The sequence below is a fragment of the Phyllostomus discolor genome, chromosome 5, assembly GCF_004126475.2.
Source record: "Phyllostomus discolor isolate MPI-MPIP mPhyDis1 chromosome 5, mPhyDis1.pri.v3, whole genome shotgun sequence".
Classification (NCBI taxonomy): Eukaryota; Metazoa; Chordata; class Mammalia; order Chiroptera; family Phyllostomidae; genus Phyllostomus; species Phyllostomus discolor.
Window position 1 is genome coordinate 149,112,397 of NC_040907.2, and position 20,635 is coordinate 149,133,031.

General features: G+C 40.0%; 1 protein-coding gene across 2 annotated transcripts in view; it reads left to right on the forward strand.

Annotated features, from left to right (window-relative positions):
* Nucleotides 1-260: 260 nt before the first annotated feature.
* ENTPD1 (ectonucleoside triphosphate diphosphohydrolase 1) overlaps nt 261-20,635 on the forward strand; it is a 103,108-nt gene continuing 82,733 nt past the window's right edge. Inside the window, exon 1 of one of the 2 annotated variants that reach the window (XM_028513331.2) lies at nt 261-392. In XM_028513331.2, coding sequence (XP_028369132.1) covers nt 377-392 — 16 coding nt within the window. In that variant the 5' untranslated portion in view covers nt 261-376. The remainder of the gene's footprint in view (nt 393-20,635) is intronic. The other variant, XM_036027071.1, reaches the window with a different exon arrangement.

Genomic DNA, 20,635 nt, shown 5'->3' on the forward strand with positions numbered 1-20,635 from the left:
AATAGCATTTTTGCTTGCAGCCAAGATACATTTTGCAAGGGGGTGGGGGAATGGGTTTCTGTAACAATGAGAGAGGAAGAGAGCGCGCGCGAGACATTTGAACACGAATACCAAAAGTTACAACCCTGGGAAGCGTTCTTGTAGCTTCACGGAAATGAGCAGCTGGGCTTTCCTCGCCACGGCCAATCTGTCGTTTCCAGTCAATGAAAATGACTGAGTTTGAGGTTCCTTCCTAAACGGGCCGATTTAGCCCCTCCCACGAGCCGGAGGGTCTGTTATATCTCTGTTCCTTGAGTACCTCTCTCACTGAGACCGACCACAGCAAGCAGAGACTGAAAAAAAAGAGCAAAGAGGAAGAAAACAAAAGCTGCCAATTATGGAAGATGTAAAGGGTAAGAGCAAAATTGATTTCATCCGAATCCTTAAGAACAAAAAAGAAAAAAAAAGAAAGAAAACAGAGGAAAAAATAAAAATCCAAAGCCCAGACCAAAAGCAAGTACTTGAAAAACCAAGAGGCAAAAAGCCCTAAATGAACTTTCCCACCCTCTCCTTCTGAGAGGAGGCAGAGAAAGAACTTTGGGAAACTTTAAGACTGCAAAGCCCCGCGGTTGTTGTCTAGAATGGCTCTTGAGGCTGCTGAAGGGGATCATGAATATTCATTACCACTTGTATTCAGATTTTTTTAAAGAGGTAAATGACTTCTTCCGTCCCCTTGCAGTTTAAGAGGCAGCTGCCTCATTAATAGTCCAGAGTCGTCTTGCTTCGGTCGGCGTACCTCAGCGTCTTTGCTTGAAGATGCTGGGCTCATTGTGCAGATTTGTTTTGTTCTCGAATTTCCTGTGTGCTTTCCTGTTGTGAAATTAGCAAAGGCTTCTCTGCAGGGAGTTAGAGAAGTTAATGTAGCAAGAGGCTGTCACAACAGGACCCCCGAGTATGTCTTGCAAAAGACTGAAGTTTCTTGGAAGGAGTCTGGGAGTGTGTACTTGTATGGAAGGGGAGGGGAGAGAAGGGATGCAGGGCAGGAGAACGGTTTTATCCTGAAAAAGCAAGGCATATTTGACTGCCTATATTTAGATTTTGTATAAAAACTACAACAGCAGCCTGCTTTGCACAAATGGGTGTGCAGTCTCTGTCTTTTACCTCTTTTGGTCATTTTCCGCGGGGACGGAAAGCTAGCTGCTTGCCGGTCTGTGGGAGCCAGGAGGAATCTCTGCAGCAGTGTGGGTGCGTGAGGTTGCAAAGCTTCTTCATCCTGTCTCATTTCTAGTATCCCCACACGTTTTATCACGTAGAATGTGGAGGAATGGGATGAGCAACCGGCAGACTTCTTAATAAGGATAATCATGATAGCTGTTAACATTTACTGAGTCTTTACTCTGTGCTGGGAGCTGTTCTAAGCGTGTTACACGTGTCATTTATTGCTTATGTTAACTTATGAAATGAGTGCTACATTACCATCCCCATTTTATAGATGATGGAGTTGAAGTAGTGGGAGAATAGCTGGCCTCCCTTGGGATCACACAGTAAGTGGCAAATTTGGATGCAGGTGGCGGGACACAGCATCTGCCCGCTGGCTTTTCTGTTCCCCCCACTCCCAAGGTTCTCACTACTACTGATCCCGTTGATTCCAGGTTTGCAAATCCTTGAAGCTACCGGTGTAATGTTACTGGTGAAATTGCATGTCTGTGAAGGAATTTGTGCTTTCCTATCAAGTTAACATACTTTTTTCTCATTTGGTATTCATGGTCCTTTTCTGTGGTAGAACCTAGGTATTGTCATAATTACCTTTGACAAAAGGGAGGCTGAAGCCAGGAAGGGTTAGATGACAAGAACCGCACAGCCAAGCTAGACCAGAAATCCCCGCCTCTGGCTTCCCCTCTGAGCAGCAAGCCCAGTCATCAGTGTATTTTTGTCCCCATCTGAGCCACTTTCAGTTCCCCAAAAGACCTTGCTCCTTTTCTCGCCCCCAGGCTGTTGCTAGAAACTTACCTCTTTCCTGAAGGCTTATCTGGCTCTCTCCTTCCCCTTTAGTCGGTAAAAATGAAGGGATAGAATATCTACCTCCTAGGGTTACTGTAAGGACTAAACGAGGGATTCATGCAGTGTTCTCTGAACAGGGTCTTCTGCCTGTAGTATATACTCAATACCTGTCAGCTGTTGCAGTCGCTCCTTCAAGCCTCATCTTGGTTGTTCCTTTCCTCTTTAAGCCTTCTCTAACCCTTCAAGCCTTGGATGAGGCTCTGCCTTGGGCATTTCTACAACACCTCTGAGTGCCTAAGGCGGCTGGTCACACTAGTCTACATTGCTGCCCTCTGCATGGCCTCCTCCCTCCCCCAACTATAATTCCTTTACTCACCTTTGGAGCTTCAGTATCTAGAGCAATGTTTAGCCTATAATGGGCACTCGATGAATATTTAGTAAACTAAGTATTATTTTAGTTGATGCTCATCCTAGAGTCAGGAGGCTTGTTAAAGAGGCGAACTTGAAGTTTGTTGTGGAGCTCCCGCTGGTACATACAGCTCCTGTGCAATTGATAAAGACAACCCTCTAAGTAAATGAATAACAAAATGTGTCCCTACTAGGCGGGTAACATTCAAAGCTGATGCGGCCCCATGCCAGGGCACCCAGTTTGGCCAGTCTTTCAGATTCCTCATAGAACAGCCTCACTCTCTGAATAGAACATCTGGTTCCAGAAATAATGCCTTTCCAGCCCCATTTTATAGCATAGTCTAAAACAATGGGCTCTGGTAATAGAAGAAAACAAACACTACCCAGGTTGGCCCTGGGTAAAATCATGAAGTACATTAAATTTGCTTCTAACGCCCTTTCTTTCCTCTTCTTGGCATACCTTCAAACCAATTTGACAAATATTATTGTGTCTACCATTTGTAAGTCGCTACGCCAGATGTGTGTGATATAAACAGTTTGCTCACAGTCTAGCGGGAAAGACAGACACATATACAACCAACTCTAATTAAAGCCAGACTTGGTAAAGTGCTAGTAATAATAGCTGACATTGATTCAATATTTATTATGTGCCAGGCACTGTAATTTTTAATGTATTGTCTCATGTAATCTTCAGAATATACCTATGGTACAGGGTTCTGCATCTGACAGCTGTGAAGGGAAGTTACATGGACAAGGTCACATAGCTAGTAACAGGCAGAGGAGGACTTTAGATCTATATAGTTAGGCTACAAAGCTGGGGGTGCTAATGCAGATGTTCTCCTACCTCCCTAATATCTGTAATACAAATCCAAAGAAAATGTCATGAGAAACAGAATAGGGAGTGATGATTTCTGGGAGAACTTCTTGAAGGATGACATTTCAGTTGGACCTAGAAAGATGAGTAGAATCTGGTGCCCAAAATAAGCCCCTTCTGAGTCTGAGCAAAATCACAGCCCAGATTTAAAAGTTAACAGCTCTTTTACCTTTTCCAAGTTCTGAGCAGGGAACCTATTTACATGTTCGTCCTGGAGATTTGGTGGCAGAAGTCCAAAGTTCAGCCCTGACTGTAAATTTGGGGATTACCAGGCCTTGACTAGTGTGGCTCACCGGACTGGGCACTGTCCTGAGAGCTGAAAGGGTGCTGGTTCCCTTCCTGATCAGGGCACGGGCCTGGGTTGCTGGCCAGGTCCCCATTTGGGGGTTGGGAGCATGTAAAAAGCTGCTGATTGATGTTTCTCTCACACAGCAATGTTTCTCTCCCTCTCTTTCTCCCACCCTTCCCCTCTCTCCAAAAATAAATAAAGTCTTAATAAATTTGGCATTACCAGTCATGTAATAAAATAAACCTTTACAAAGTAATCAGCTGCATATTAAATAATTTCCTTAATCATGATTATCTTGCATGGTCATCAGGCACGTGTGGCAAATAGCTTTTACAAATGCCAGTGATTAATTAGTCTTGCTTTTACTTGGCTAAACTGCATTTTAGGAGTATTTTCTCCCTTGCATTGTCTTTTGGGTTGCTTCTGCACTCTCTTTAACCAGTGAGTGATTGTGCCCAAGGGCATTAGCATGTAATCCCACTTTGAGGTGTGGTGCTGGACTCAGCCCCAAAGGGTGGTGAGACCTGGGACAAGCCACATAGGGTCTGTTCTGTTGTGAGGTCTGTTCCCTGCCACAGTTTGGAGCAAGGTCAACGTTGAAGGCAACCTGTGTGGGGAAGAATCATCAAACCTCTTGATGGTTTGATGGAAGTGTACGAGAACAGAAGTACTAGCTTTATCTTGGTGACCATGTGTGGGTTCTGAGGCAGTGTTTCTCAAACTTTAACCGGCATGTGTGTCCCTGGCGATCTTGTTAAAATGCAGATTCTGATCCGGTAGCTCTGGGGTGAGGCCTGAGGTTCTGCATTTCTAACAAACTTTCAAGTGGCGGTAATGCTGCCCCGCTATAGGCCACATTTTCACTAGCCATATTATAGGGTCCTTGCGTGCCTTAATCTCAGGGTTTATTTTGGTACCAAATGACCATCCAACCATCACTTTGAGTCGTTGATCAGCTATGTCATTGCAGGATAATGGGAAGCATCGTTCGTTCGTTCGTTTGTTCATTCATTCCTTTGTTCATTCATTAAGTTAATACACATTCAGAACAGGACATGGAGGCCCCCAAGTTGTTATGCAAGAAACAAGTCTGAATGTTCATCGCACAAAACTATTGTGTATCAAAAGTGTCTGCATTGGATTTTCTAAGTATCTCTCACTTTTTCTCCATAGCTCCAAGTTTTCCTAAACTAGTTTTATGACCTGCCTTGAACCTGAGAATCTCTGCAGCAGAACATTTTGCCTCCAGAACCCTTTGCTGGGTGATTGGAATGTCAGGGAACTGGGGTTAGCAGGGACTCGGGGCTCTGAGACTGGGAGCAGCGTCCCTGGGGCGTTATCTCCACCCTGCAGGAGTGAAGGCAGAAACATCCCAGGTGCAAAGGAGGGAAGAGAGAACTGACAGAATTTCCATAGGTTTGAAAAATTGAAGGAATCATCAGGAAAAAGAAACTGTCGGAGAAAAGAAGATGGGAGAATTTGTCTGACATGCCTTTATTCTGCAGTTTTTGTGCTAGAATATGAAAATGACTTTAGAGACCCAGGAACAATAGCAGTACATTCCCTACAGAGAGAGGTGTTTCCTTTCAATTTACAGGGATAATGTAGACAGTTCCAGGTCTGTAAGGGTGTAAGTAATATGGCACACGTCCATTAAAGGAAATGTGAAAACACACATTAGAGGAGAGAAGAAAATAATCACTTAGGACAATACGTTGGTGTATTTCCTTGCAAGTCCTTTTACTGAATACTATGCTTGGGTTGTTTCTCTCTTTCAGCAGTTACTTGACTAGGACCTTGGAAAATTAGGAGATGGCATTGCAATCATTAGGCTGCATGTATGTACAATTTGCAAGCTTGGCTTTTAGTGTAGCACAAAAGCACTTTCCATCTTATAGCATAGTCTTTGTTAGCATAATTTTCATAGTTAACATCATTTATGTAAATATTATGTGAATATTATGTAAATATTCTGCTGTTATCGAACATTTAGGTTGTGACCATTTCCTATAAACATCTTTGTGTGTGACATTGTTCAATATTTGGGTGGCACACTCAGGACAGAGTCCTAGAAGCAGAATTACTGGGTTAAAAGCTGTAGATGTGTTTTGAAGTTCTTGGTCACTTTTGCCAAGGTGCCATCCCTAAGAGTGGATCCTCCAGCCTCCCAAGGCAGTTCTTGTTTTGCTGCGTTTTTGACAGTTTTGGTGTTTTCATTCTTGTTTTTAAAATAGTCTTATCTACTTTTATGTTGTTTTAACCTGTAGCTCTTCAATTACTAGTAAATTTGATATATTTTTACATAAATTCTTTTTTTGGATTGTGTATGTTTAAGTCCTTTCTGTGTTTTTTTTTTTTGGATTTTATGTTTTTAAATTAATTTATGTGAGCTTTCTGTAAAATAAAGATATTCAAGTTTTTCTGCCGTATTTGAAATTGTTTCACTGAATCTTCTAGTGTTTTGTACAGAGACTTATAGCTAAGGATACATTCAATACATGTTTTATCTGTGGTGTAGTTTTCAAAGTAGCTTGATATTGTATTTTTAATGTCTCTTTAACCCATGATAATAAATTTTTAAGTTCCAAGTATATTGTTATTTTTGTTTAAACCATTGGTTTTAATTAATTTTTATTTTATTTCATAATAGAGAACTTGATTTTATAGTTTCTGAAGCTTCTTTGTACATAAGCATGTAGTGAATTTTTATAAATCTATGAACACTTGTGAATAAGATATAGTCTGTTTTTAAGATATAAAATTGGATATTTATAAATCTACACAGTCATTTCAATTACATGGCAGTCCTTTCCCAACCATGATTTTCTTCTATGAAAATTATAGTATATATGCATTTACTTTTGTATACTTTTATTGATACCTATGATAATTTCAGTTCTAGGAAAAAAATGAGATGTGAATCCTTTTTATAGCAGTTTATTAGAAAAGGAAGGGTAATGGAGAGTTGGGAATATAAAAGGAATGTAAAGTGATGCAGAAAGGAGTCTTACAAAATAAGGTTTTGGGAGAGATAAGAAAGGAAGATAAAGTTCTCAGATAGCATCTTAAGCAGGTGGGCCTTGAATAGTCACGTACCTTTAAAAGTATGGAATGTGTGTGTGTGGAAATTTCCAGTCCTTTTCCTCCCAGCTAACCATGGCAGACTCCAGGAGGTCAGAGTCAGGAGGTAGGTGTATTGGCAGGATTTGGGAGGTGGCGGTCAGAATTTCTGAACCATGAAATCGGAACAGTATTACTCAGTGGATACAGAATCAGACACTTGCACAAAAAGACATCTGAAGTAATGACGTGTCACCAGCAAAATAATTTTTTAGACATTGCACTGAAAAGACAGGGTAGGGAGGACCTGAAATGTTTCCAGGGAACAAGCGTTGGCAAATAGAAATTAATAGCGTGGTACTCATATTTTCTAATGTAAGCTATATAAAATGTTGATACTATATTTTGATTAATGCCCTTTTATTTCTTTGTTTTGCTAATCTTAGAAACAATCATAAAGACTTTTTTATATATTTCTCTTTCTTCTTTGTACATTTTTTAAAAATTGATTTTAGAGAGATAGAAAAAGGGGGCGAGAGAGTGAGAGCGAGAGAGAGAGAGAGAGAGGGAGAGATTTGTTGTTCCATGTATTTATGCATTCATTGGTTACTTGTATCTGCCCCGGCTGGGGACGGAACCTGCAATACTGGCGTATTGTGTTGATGCTCTAACCAACTGAGCGACTTAGCCAGTCCTTCATTTTCTTCTTTTTTGGGTTGATATAGTAACTGGTAGGCTGCAAAGATTATAGCTCCTAATCCCTAGATGTCTGAGTCTTACCCTTATATGGAAAAAGAAAAGGGTTTGGGATTTGATTCAATTAAGGACCTTGAATTGGGAGATTATCCTGGGTTATGCAGGTGGGCCCTAAATGCAGTCACAAATGTTCCTATAGTTGGGAGGAAGAGGGAGACTTTTTTAAAATTGAGTTTGTTGGGGTGACATTGGTAACAAAACCATACAGGTTTCAGGTGTACAACTCAACAAAACATCATCTACGCACTGCCAAAGGTGAAGTCTCTTACCACCCCCATTTATCCCTCCTTTGCCTATAAGTATGAGGGTTTATTTCTGGACTCTCAGTTCCCTTCCACAATCCACAGGTCTATCCTTGTGTCAGTTCTACACCGTCTTGATTACTATAACTTTGTTGTGCTTTGAAATCAAGAAATATGAGTCTTCCAATTATGTTTTCTTTTTTCAAGATTGTTTTGACTATTATGGATCCCTTGAATTTCCATATGAATTTTAGGATCAGCTTGTCGATTTCTACCAAAAGCTGTATCCTCTGTAAAATATTGGCTTTAAAATCCAATTTTATTCTCTGTTTTCATTGAAGAATTTAGCTCAGATTTACTTTGCTGGCCATTCTTGCTTTATTCTCCTTAGTGTTTAATGTTTTCTTGTATAGTGCTCTTTGCTATATAGACTCTGGACTTTTGTTTCTTTTTATATATATTTCTACAAAGCTGTGAATAACAGACATTTTATTTTTAGTCTTATCAATAGATATCTTAAATACTAAAAGAAAAACATTCCTGAACTCAAGTTTATCTTAATATCAAAATAATAAACAATAGTAGCTTTTGACTCTGTTATGAAAGATAAGAATTCAAGAACTTCTGTTTCCTGTGTTTTCCTTTCTTGTTTCATTTAAACTGATGTTATAAATTGCAATATTAAAAAATTTTTAATATATTCTATTGATCATGCTATTACAGTTGTTCCATTTTTCTCTCCCCTTTGTTCCCCTCAGCCCTGCACACCCCCGGCACCCCCTGCCCCCACCACCAGTATTCCTCCACCCTTACTTCATGTCCATGGGTCATACATATAAGTTCTTTGGCTTCTATGTTTCCTATACTATTCTCAACCTTCCCCTGTCTATTTTGTACCTACCATTTATGTTTCTTATTCCCTGTACCTTTTCCCCCATTCTTCCCTCTGCCACTCCCTGCTAACCCTCCACATGATCCCCATTTCTGTGATTCTGTTCCTGTTCCAGTCATTTACTTAGTTTGTTTTTGCTTTTGTTTTTAGGCTCAGCTGTTGATAGTTGTGAGTTTATTGTCATTTAAATGTTCATATTTTTGATCATGTTCTTTTTCTTAAGTACCTTTAACATTTCATATAATAAGGGCTTGTTGATGATGGACTCCTTTAACTTGACCTTATCTGGGAAGCACTTTATCTGCCCTTCTATTCTAAATGAAAGCTTTGCTGGATAGAGTAATCTTGGATGTAGGTCCTTGCTTTTCATGACTTTGAATACTTCTTTCCAGCCCCTTCTTACCTGTAAGGTTTCTTTGGAGAAGTCAGCTGATAGTCTTATGGGAACTCTTTTGTAGGTAACTGTCTCCTTTTCTCTTGCTACTTTTAAGATTCTCTCCTTATCTTTAATCTTGGGAAATGTAATTATGATGTGCCTTGGTGTGTGCATCCTTGGGTCTGACTTCTTTGGGACTCTCTGAGTTTCCTGGACTTCCAGGAAGTCTATTTCCTTTGCCAGATTCGGGAAGTCCTCCATTATTGTTGAAATAAGTTTTCAATTTGTTGCTCTTTCTCTTCTCCTTCTGGTACCCCTATGATTTGGATTTGGATGTTTGAATGTTTAAAGTTGTCCCAGAGGTTCCTAAACCTCTCCTCATTTTTTTCTGAATTCTTATTTCTTCATTCTGTTCTGGTTGAATGTTTATTTCTTCCTTTTGTTCCAAATTGTTGATTTGAGTCCCCGTTTCCTTTCCTTCTTCACTGTTGGTTCCCTGTGCATTTTCCTTTATTTCACTTTTCATAGCCTTCACTTTTCCCTCTATTTTGCAACCATACTCAACTAATTCTGTGAACATCCTGATTACCAGTGTTTTGAAATCTGCATCTGATAGTTTGGCTATTTCTTCATCACTTAGTTCTGTTTTTGGAGCTTTGATCTGTTCTTTCATTTGGGCCATATTTTTTTTGTCTCAGCATGCCTGTTATGTTGTAAGGGGCAGAGCCTTAGGTGTTCACCAGGGCAGAGCAACCCACATCACTGCATTGTGGTGCTATATGTGGGAGAAGGGTCTGGGAGGGAACAATGCTGCTTGTTCAGCTCTTGGCCAGCTTTCAGTCACTTTGCCCACTACCCACAAGCAAATTGGACCCTTCTGGTGCTAATTCCCAGGTGGGTGGGCTTGTGTTCTAGGACCCTGTGGATCTCTCCAACAAATTCTCCTGTGAATCTGGAAGTTTCTCCCACTGCTGAAAACCCCACAGCTTTTACAGCGAGGGGTTTTGAGGCTTTATTTCCCTGTGCTGGAACCCTGGGTCATGCAGTCTGTCTCTCTCCCCAGTTGTTTCTCTAAATTTATCTGCACTCAAATGTGGAACCACCTTGTCCACCAGCCACCCTCATGCTCGCCCTGGTCTGGCAGCTACTGCCTCACTCACCTGGTCCTCCAGCTGCAGCCTTGCCATGAGTCCTCTCCATCCAGGCTGCCCATCTCTGCCCCTCCTACCGGTCTGGATGAATGTTTCTTCTTCAGCTCCTTGGTTGTCAGACTTCCACACACTTTGATTTTCTGGCAGTACTGGTTATTTTTTGTTTTTAAATTTGTTGTTGTCCTTCTTTTGGTTGTGTGAGGAGGCAAAGTGTATCTACATGTGTCTCCATCTTGGCCAGAAGTCTGAAAATTCTATTAGTCATTTGTTTCACAGGGCTTTAACTTTTTATTTAGATATTAATAATCAAATTCACCACTCCATGCATTTAATTGATTTCAAAATAGTTCTTTTCTCACTATGCCTTTCCCCATTCTTGAGGTCTTAATTTTGGTTTCTTTCATAATGATCTGATAGGAATACCAAAGTAATTTTTAGAAAGGGTATCAATGTGATAAGAGAGTGACAACTCATCTAAATATAGAAATTTTATCTCCCTTAAGTAATTGGAGATAGTTCTCTATTGGCTTGAGAAATTTGATTCTTTGAGGACAGCTCTTTTTAACCTGAATATCTTTCTTCTTTCCACCCCTTCCTTTCCCTTCCTCCCTCCCTGCCTCCTTTCCTTCCTTCATTCCTCCCTCCCTCCCTCCTATCCTTCATTTATTTTTCTTTGTATCCTGAGAATATTTTCCCAAGATTGTACTCTACTTTACTAATTCAATTTTCCTTCATTATCTCCAGTATAAACTTTCATTCAATTACAATGTTTTTAGTTTCCATGAGATCTTTTATCTTAGTTTGCTCTGTTCTCACAGCAACATTCTCTTGCAGCTAACTAAAAAGTAAACAAAGAAAGATTTCCCATTCTTTCTTGCATCATATCTCTTTTGGAAGAAAGCTTTTCCTCTTTTATTCTTTCTACTTTGTTGCAAAATTTATCTAATCTCTGACCTCATCCTTGAAAGAAAAGAGATTATTTTTGTGTGTGCATATAAATGAATGTGTGTATTTTCATCTTATTCTAAAAGGATCTAAGGAAGCTCTATGGAGAGTCATTGACATCCAATGTTAGAGGGTTTGAATGCAGGGACTGCTCTTGGCTCCCTCAGATTCTGTTTGCATCCTAGAAGAATACAGTCACCAAGTGTGTTCATTCGCCTTCTGTTGAAAGACAATCTTCTAGTCAGAAAAGCTCATTCAGATGTAAGAAAGACAAAAGTCCTATCATCATATAGCCATGTTTCAGAGGATAGAGGGGCTAGTCAGAATTCTGTCAATATTGTTTTCCAGAGACAGAAATATGTTCAGAAAGGACCCTTCTCTGGTCCCATTTTCTTGCTTTTGCCCGTTCATCACTGAGAGCAAGCCTCTGTTGAGCTGGGGGGTGAGCTCCTGTTTCGTTTAGTACCTTGCGGTGGATACCAGCCAGCAGTATCCATCTCTGCTGTGGTGCTCATTGAAACACGAGAAAAACATACACAGAGACAACCAGGTCCTGTGGGGAAATAGGAATGGAATGGCCACTCTCTCTAGTGGGGAGCGCCTCGTCTCCGTTCCCAAGCAGATTTTTATTGAGAATACAGACTTAGTTTGTGGATTCACAGTCTGGCAGAAAAGATCAAAAGAAGTAGGTGACTTACAAAGGTGCAGACAGAACCCCCGCTGTGATTCTGGGCAGAGATTGGAGTTTTAATATTTGAAAGGAATAACAGGGCTCAAAGGGCCGTTTTGGTTCCCTGTCTGTGCCTTCAAATTCTAATCTAATAACATCCTCCAGCAAACAGATCTCACAGGACCTTGCATATTCTATGTCCCAGGCCTGATTACCCTGGGGGTCTGCCGTCTCTGGTCTGGGCTGCACCCTTCTTCTATTTCCACAGGCTTGAGTTGGGCAGAGGAGACAAAGGCAGCCAGGAGACTTGGATTTCTCACATCTAAGAACAAGGACTCAGGCTTTGACAAAGCTAAGTGGGCAGGGCTTGATGTCCATCACCCCTTCATTTCCACAGACCTGAGCCTCTTCCCTTAGGACATTCCCATGTGATCACGTCTGTCTTAGATTCATTCTTTTTCCCAGAGAATTGTTACCCGTTATTGACTGCCGATCATGCAAAGGGAGCCAGGCATTAGAACAGGCAGCGTTCATGCCAGGGGAATAAGTTTTGTCTCCTTAGTGGCTCCTGGTCCAGAGGTCTTTCACTCAGCCTAAGTCACGGGGGGTTACAGCTTCCTGAGACCAGGCAAAGCGGTTCCCAATAGTACCTTGCCCTAGTAATGCCTTTTGTTGGAGATCACTTGTAAAGTTTCTTTTTACTTATGGTAGACACATGGCTGCCAGTTTAGAGACAACAACCAATACCCAAACAAATAAAATAAAGACTAAACAACAAACCCAAGATTTCCCGAAGACTTCCCATTCCACTGTGCTGTTTTTTCCCATAATGGACTTTTGTTGTTCCCAAGTTAATGGGTATTGGAAGGGCCAACTAAGTCCTCTATTTACTTGGCCATCCTGTTCTGTCTCAGAAGAGGCGATACTGGCCATTAGTGCCATTTCTTAATTATAATGGGGAGAAAACCTATTTCTTTTAGGATACAGATGCATATTTTCACAACAATGTGGGAGAGTATGGCAAAGTATTTTCATTTATGCTATCATTATACATAAGATTTGGTCATAAGATTTGGCTTTGTGTGACTGGTGTTAATTTAGGGAATGAACCAAGAAGTTGGTGAGCAATGGGGAGAGACAAGTATTGGGCTCCTGCAATAGTCCAGTAGGTGAGAGATGATGGGGACCTGCACCTAAGGCATTAAATAGTGGATGGGTGGGAGGGGCGGGATTTAGACACTATTTCCAAAGTAGAGTCTGAGTTAGAGGGCTAGGTGGTTTGTTGGGAGGGGAAGAGAGGAAGATGTCAAGATGATCAAGTTTAGATTTGGATGGTTCGGTCAATAAATGTTTGTATGTAAGGCTGGGAATGGTGGAGGGGAGTAGACGTGAGCAGGGAGGAGGCAGAATAGTTCATCCTAGCACGTGCTAGATATGAGTGTTTATACATTAAGGAAGAGATCTTATGTTGATTGCTAGAAATTTGGGTCCAGAGCTTGGAGAGGTCTGGCAGAAGTTGAGAGATAATGGAAGTTGGGGTTGGAGCATGGAGTCAGTGGTTAAAAGTGTGGGTATTAGTAAGTCACCCTGGAAAGTGCAGAGAATGAAAACAAGGAGGATGAAGAATGGGACCTAAGGAAACACAATATTAATAAAGGGATGGGAAGAGAAATAATTTAAGAAAAGAGATTCAGAAGGAATGCATTAAAAGGTATTTTCTCGAGAAAGCCAAGGAGAGAGTCTGAATCTTGTAGTCAAGGGAGAGGGTGTTTTGAGAACCATACCAAGAAGTGCAAGAGTTGCAGAGTAGGCAAGAAAGAAAATGAGAATAGGTATTCATTTTCTCCTCTTCTAGCATACCTCCTGCTCTCTATCCCTGCCCCACAGTGTAATTAATGTGTTTGGGAATTGGAATGTATTTTATGTTTCCTACCCACAGTCTGTACTCTCCCCCGCAAATGAAAAAAACTTCTAATGGTACCTTTTACAGAGGAAGAAATACAGTGATTGGGTTTGAAAATTTGGTGCTTATAAGTGTCCTTGGTGAAAACAGATTTAGTCAAATATTTAGTAATATTAAGAGGTTTAAGAGCAGAAGTTAAGAGAACAGGAACAGTGAGTTGGTGGAGGGCAGGAGAGATCCGACTTGTGGGATGAGTTGGATCAAGGGAAAACTTAAAGCTGGAGTGAATTTGCATTTGTTTGATGGAGAAGAGCCAGCAGAATGGAGATAGACTCTTTCATTCAACAAATATTTGTTGAGCAAAGAGTATGTTGAGCACTTTTTGAGCCACTGAGGATACAGCAGGAGACAAAACAAAATCCTTAACCTCATGGAGCTTATGTACTGGGTGAAGGGGTGAGGGGAGACATACAATAAACCAAAAAAAAAGTAAAATGTGTGGTATATTATGTGATGATAAGTACTAAGGAGAAAATTAAAGCAGGGAAGGGGGAATAAGAAATGTTGGGAGATTACAATTTTAGATAGGATGGTAGGATAGAAGGTGCTTTTGAAGAAAGACCTTAAAGAGGGGATGAAGTGACTATCTCCAGGAAGAACATTCCAGGCAAGCAAGTACAAAGTCCCAAAGAGAAATTAGGTGTTTGAGGAACAGCAAAGAAGCCAGTGTGGCTGGGTGGGAGAGAGCAAGGAAGTACTAGCTGAGAGGTGGGTTTGGCCTAAACAGACCTTCCAGTGCCTTGCAGGCCATTGTTTAACCTTTGCTTTTACTTACAGTGAAATAGGAAATCACCCTGGGTTTTTGAGCAGAGGAGAAACTTGATCCAAGTCACATTTTGATAGGATTACTGGCTGCTGTATAAAGAACAAACTGAAAGGAGGCAAGGGCAGAATGGGAGAGACTAGTTGGGAGAGAACTTCTATAATAAAGGTGAGAGATGATTGTGTCCAGTTCTGGGTGGTAGCAGTAGGATTGGTGAGAAGTGATTGGATTTTGGATCTATTCTGAAGACAGAGCCAATAGTATTTTCTGATGAAATTTGGCTGGGAAACAAAGGGAAAAGGAAACCGACCCCAGAGTTTTGGGCCTCGCAGGAAACTAAAAGGGTGAAGTTGCCTTGAGCTGAGATCAAAGGCTGTAGGAGAAAGAGGTTTGCGTGGGAAGATCAGGATCTTGATTTGGATGTTTTAAGTTTGATAAGAAGTGTCTATTTGGTAAGAAATGCCTATTTGACATGGAGATTTTGAATTCAGCAGATGAATATGAATATACAAGTCTGGATGGAGTTCAGGGAAGAAGACTGGACTGGAGATACAAATTTTGGTCATCGGGTGGTGTTTAGACTCAGTGAGATTGGATTTCAATGTAATAAGACTGGATGAGAGCACCAAAGGAATGAGTGTACAGAGAGGAAAGAAGTTTCAAGGACTGAGCCTTGGTATGCTCACACTCTAAAGGCTGGGGACAAGAGGAGACACCATCCCGGAAGACTGAAAAAGTGTGTGTGTGTGTGTGTGTGTGTGTGTGTGTTGGAGTGAGGGGCAGGGAATAAACTAGGAGAGTATGGTGTTCTGGGAGCCAACCAAAGAGTATTTCACAAAGAGGAAGTGGTCATCTGAATCTATTGCTCAGATCATGGGTCAAATCAGTGAAACTGGCTATTGAATTTAGCACAGTGGAGGTCCATAGTGGTGCTGATTGGAGCATTTTTGGTGCAGTGCTGGGAGCAAAATTCTCACTGGAGTTAATCCTGTTGCTTCTGCTTCCCTCCATTTCCCACCTCTCTACCCCTTCCCTGAATTAAGGAGAAATAAGTGACATCTGAAGAACATGACTGAATGTGAGGTTCCTCAAAGGAAATTCAGAGTCATGGTACCAGAAAAAGGGGAAGTGGACTCTCGAACAGACAATGCAGCATATGTTCACTTCAGCTAGAAATAGCCTGTTTCTGTCCTGTGTATCCTTTTTACAGCCTCTACCATCAGCTATCTGTAAACTGTTTTAGGGATGGAAACTTTTATAGGAAGGTATGTAACCTGCTGCTGGAAGACCATCCAGATTGCAAACATTTTCTGTGAAAGAAAAGCCAGAGTCCCTAGGGCCAGGAAGTGTGGTTTTTACAAAAGTGTCTTTCCAGTGAGTCACTCCAGGATTCAGGTTGTGAAGACAGCTGCAAACTCCAGGCTCTACCTGCTGTTGCATTCCCCAGACTTGCCTTATAGTTTCAGAGGGTATATCCGTTTGCAAAACCCAATGATTTGGAAGACTTTGCACTTTAAGGGAGAACTTGAGTAAGCTAGGAGTAGGAAATGACAATTTAAATGTGGTCTAGGTATCCCTGCATTTGGCATTTCAAAAGGACTCAGTGCTGGAAGAAACTGGAGTCTTCTCAAATCCCTTCATTAAAATAAAATTAATTACATGTGCTACCTTAAAATTACATAAAGAATACAAGTTTATTGTGAAAATTTGGAGTATATAGAAAGCAAATAAGAAAAATAAAAAGCCTCTGTAAGTTCACTACTGACAATTCTTTGTTAGGTAACTTAATCCTTTGTTATGTAACCTCCCAACCTTTATCTTTTCTTCCTCCCTCTCCTCCTTTTTATTGTTTGTTGTTATTATTTAGATTCTTAAAATTTCGGGTCATGTTATGCATACCAGTTGCAATCATCTATTTTACTTTATCATTTGTCATGACAATCAAATGGCTTTTACCATATCATTTCTAATTGCTGCAGATAGTGCATCACTGGAACATATACAATATATTTAACTATTTCCTTTTGTGGGACATATAGGAAATTTCCAAATATTTTACTGTTATAAAGAACTGCCTATGGATTGATCTCCATGTACGTCTTTGAAGATTTCTTTAGGATAAATTCCTAAAAGTAGAATTCCCAAATTTCTCTCCAAATTACAGTAGTATATGAGTGACAGAAACACTGAAGTCTCGAGTTGGGAAGGAATGTGCCCCATTTGCCCAGCTGGTTGGTGGCTGCCTTTTAAAGGCCCCTTTTCTTTTTTTTTAATTTTATTTTAATCATTGTTCAAATACAGTTTTCTCCTTTTTACTTCCAATCCAGCCCCCCTCCCAACCCTCCCCACTTCCCTCCCATTGCCACCCTCCCTTTAGTTTATGACCATGTGTCCTTTAAGTTTGTTCCCGTGAACCCTTCCCACTGTCCCCTGAAATTCCCTCTACTCTCTTCTGTGGGCACTGTCAGCCTGGCCTCTATTTCAGTGTCTTTGGTTATATTTTGCTTGTTTCTTTGTTTTGTTATTTAGGTTCCTGTTAAAAGTGAGATCATATGGTATTTGTCTTTCACTGCCTGGCTTGTTTTGCTAAGCATAATGTTTTCTAGTTCCATCCACACTGTTGCAAAGGGTAGGAGCTCCTTCTTTCTTTCTGCTGCATAGTATTCCATTGTGTAAATGTACCATAGTTTTTTGATCCATTCATTTACTGATGGACATCTTGGTTGCTTCCAGCATCTAGCTATTATAAATTGTGCTGCTATGAACATTGGGATGCATAGGTTCTTTTGAATTGGTGTTTTAGTATTCTTAGGATAGAGTCCCAGCAGTGGAATTGCAGGGTCAAAAGGCAGATCCATTTTTAGTTTTCTGAGGAAGTTCCATACTGCTTTCCATAGTGGTTGTACCAGTCTGCAGTCCCACCAACAGTGCACTAGGGACCCCTTTTCTCCACAACCTCTCCAGCACTTATTGTTTGTTGCTTTGTTTATGATGGCCATTCTGTCTGGTGTGAAGTGGTATCTCATTGTGGTTTTAATTTGCATCTCTCTGATAGCTAGCGATATTGAACATCGTTTCATGTGTCTTTGGATTTTCTGTATGTCCTCCTTGGAGAAGTGTCTGTTCAAGTCCTTTGCCCACTTTTTAATTGGATTCCTTGTCTTCTTAGAGTGCAGTCTTGTAAGTTCTTTATATATTTTGGAGATTAAACCCTTGTCTGAGATATCATTGGCAAATATGTTTTCCCATACAGTTGGTTCTCTTTTAATTTTGATACAGTTTTCTTTAGCTGTGCAGAAGCTTTTAATTTTGATGAAGTCCCATTTGTTTATTCTTTCCTTTATTCCCTTGCTCTAGGGGACAAGTTAGTAAAATAGTTTCTGCGTGAAATATCTGAGATTTTCCTACCTACGTTCTCCTCTAGGACTTTAATGGTGTCACGTTTTATATTTAAGTCTTTTATCCACCTTGAATTTATTTTTGTATATGGTGTAAGTTGGTGCTCAAGTTTCATTTTTTTGCATGTGGCTGTCCAGTTCTCCCAACACCATTTGTTGAAGAGACTATTTTTATTCCATTTAATGTTGCATTAAATAACAGTCCCAAAGGAGAACAGACCTTGATAATCATAGTGGAATATTTCTTTTTTAAAAAGATCAATATTATCATTTACCAATGTGATACATGCATATACAGGGTGGGGCAAAAGTAGGTTTACAGTTGTGAGTACGTGAAACAGTTTATTGTATTATTATTTATTAATTATTGTATTTTCTATACAAACAACCATAAACCTACTTTTGCCCCACCCTGTAATTAAAAGTCGAGTTTCATAAATCATAACAAAGAACTGCCTTTGCCTATCCCATCACTTTCTGCCTTATGTCTATGCTTAAGTCTTATTCTCCAGAGTAGCCACTTTTAATCTTTTTAGGATTTCTTCTGGTATTTGTGCTTACATTGCTAATTTAGATGTTACTTGTTCCTTTCATATTGTCACAGCTGAGTACTTTTTAACATTCCCCCAGGGGTTGCCCTCTCCACACCATCCCTATATAGTGAGATCACAATTGTTAGTTAAATCAATACCCAGTGTTTGTTTACCTTAGCATGTCTTGGTAAGTATTGTTTGTGCCTTAGATTTCCTTTCCAGCGTGACTTTTTATTTTTACTGGCATTATTAATAAGGCCTCATTTCTTTCTCTGCTTAGTTTTCCATGTCTCTATCAGTAATTCTTTTTTTTGCAAATCATTCAGTGTAATTTCTTACATAATCAGTAATCTTTTCTTTTTCATCCCTCTTCTCATCTCTCTATTCTTTTTTAAAACTCCTCTCTAAATTTCTTGTCCTGTCCTGGCTGCGTTCCCGGTCTGCTGCACGGTGGGTCGTCTTCCTGGGCTTCCCTTGGTCTTTCTTCTGTGTTGGTTCTCAGTTTACATAACATCTCTTCCTCTTTCTAGGTTCACTACCTCATTTGGGTGGAACACATCCTCCAGTAACTTCCTGAGATCAGGTGCACTAGAGGAAAAATGAGCAGGCCTTTGTGTCTTCTAGAATTTGAAAGTCCAATGCTATGCTTAGTCCCAATTATTTTTTTTGTCACTCGTCTTTCCCGCCATACTGTTTCCAGGAAGCATTTAAGAATTTTTTTCTTTATCTGTTACTTACTAAAAATGTATGGTGATGTACTTTGGTTCATGTTTATTTTCATCTGTTTTGTTGAGTATTCTGTTCCTTGCATCTGGCGACAGATCTTTCAGTTTGGGGAAATTTTCTCATGTGGTTTCTTTGATAATTCCCTTTACCCCGGTTTTCTGTCCTCTCTTTCTGGAAGGGCTATTAGTCAAATGTTGTCCCTCTTATATTAAAATTTTAATTTATTTTGTTTTCTCTCCACACTCCCTGACAGTTGGCTCTGCCTTCTAGGATATTTCTTCAGCTTTACCTTTCAACTCATATGTTAAAATTTATTTCAGATATTATAGTTTAAATTTCTAGACACTTGTTTTTATTTTCTGATGTTTTCTTTAAATAGAATTGTAGACTCTCTTAGTCTCAGATGCAATATACTCTCATCTTTCTGAGAATAGTAATTGAGGTTTTCTTTACTGTTTTCTATGTTTCAGTGTTGTTTTCATTTCTGTCTTTCATGTTAAAGACTTTTTCACATTCTCTGATCTTCACACAATTCTGACAGGTCAATATTATTATTTTCCTCATTTTATAGTTAATGGGTTTTAGAGAGTATATTATTGTTTTATTTTATTTTTTTACTACAAAAGACTGAAGAAGTTATCATGGACCAGCCAAATCCATAGTCCAGCTTCTTGACCAAGTTGGATTCACTCCATAAAGTCTCTTCTTACCCTCCTATACTTTACCTCCCCTAACCCCCAGAGCCAATTGTCTTACTATCTTAAACAGCTCTGTTAAAAAGATCTGATCTTTTTAATGTTTAATTGAATTATTTCTGCTTCCCTGCATCTTCCCTCTGCCATCAGCACTACTAGTTCTGCCTTCTGGGCCATAGAGATGAACCAGATCTAAGTCCCCACAAGATAATTCCTCAGATGTTTGAAAGGACATTGTCACGACTCTTCCATATCTGCCATCCCCTAGCCTGAAGAGGACTAAGCTCTGTATTTCACTCTTTTGTCAAGCCCTACTTATTGAACATTTTGGAATGCTTAGAATGAGCTCCTCACTGTTAAGGTCTCACTAAGTGTGGTGTCTATAACTTAATACAGAGACCAGATATGCTTTGAAGACAGCCTTGAAGGGGATGCTGTCATTTTATTAATGTGTCTTGTGATTAGTTTACTTTTAACCTGGGAAGTTTCATGTGCTCTAACATCTTTCATAATTGGTGGTAGTTTTGATAAGTTTCTCACAAATTTTAATTTCTAGGACTGTGGGCTGCTTACTTCTGTTCACTGCCTTTTTAATTAGGGTTATAAGCACATTGTCTTTGCTGTTCACTGCTTCGTTTAATCTCCTCTCAGGACCACTTGCAGTTGACCTTAGCAACCCCAAATGGAGATGTTAAGGTGATATTGAAAGATAAAAAGATCTTGTTAATGAAATGTGCATAAATAAAAACATATGCATACTTGAAAAGGGAAATGCAATTAAACAAGGGTTTTCCAGGCACCATAATGAGTTTTTTGTACACATTACCTCATTTGAGATATGAACTACCGTTCTTCCCATTTTGGAGGTGAGGGAGTAAGGCCTAATGCCATATAACTAGGAGGCCAAAGGTGTG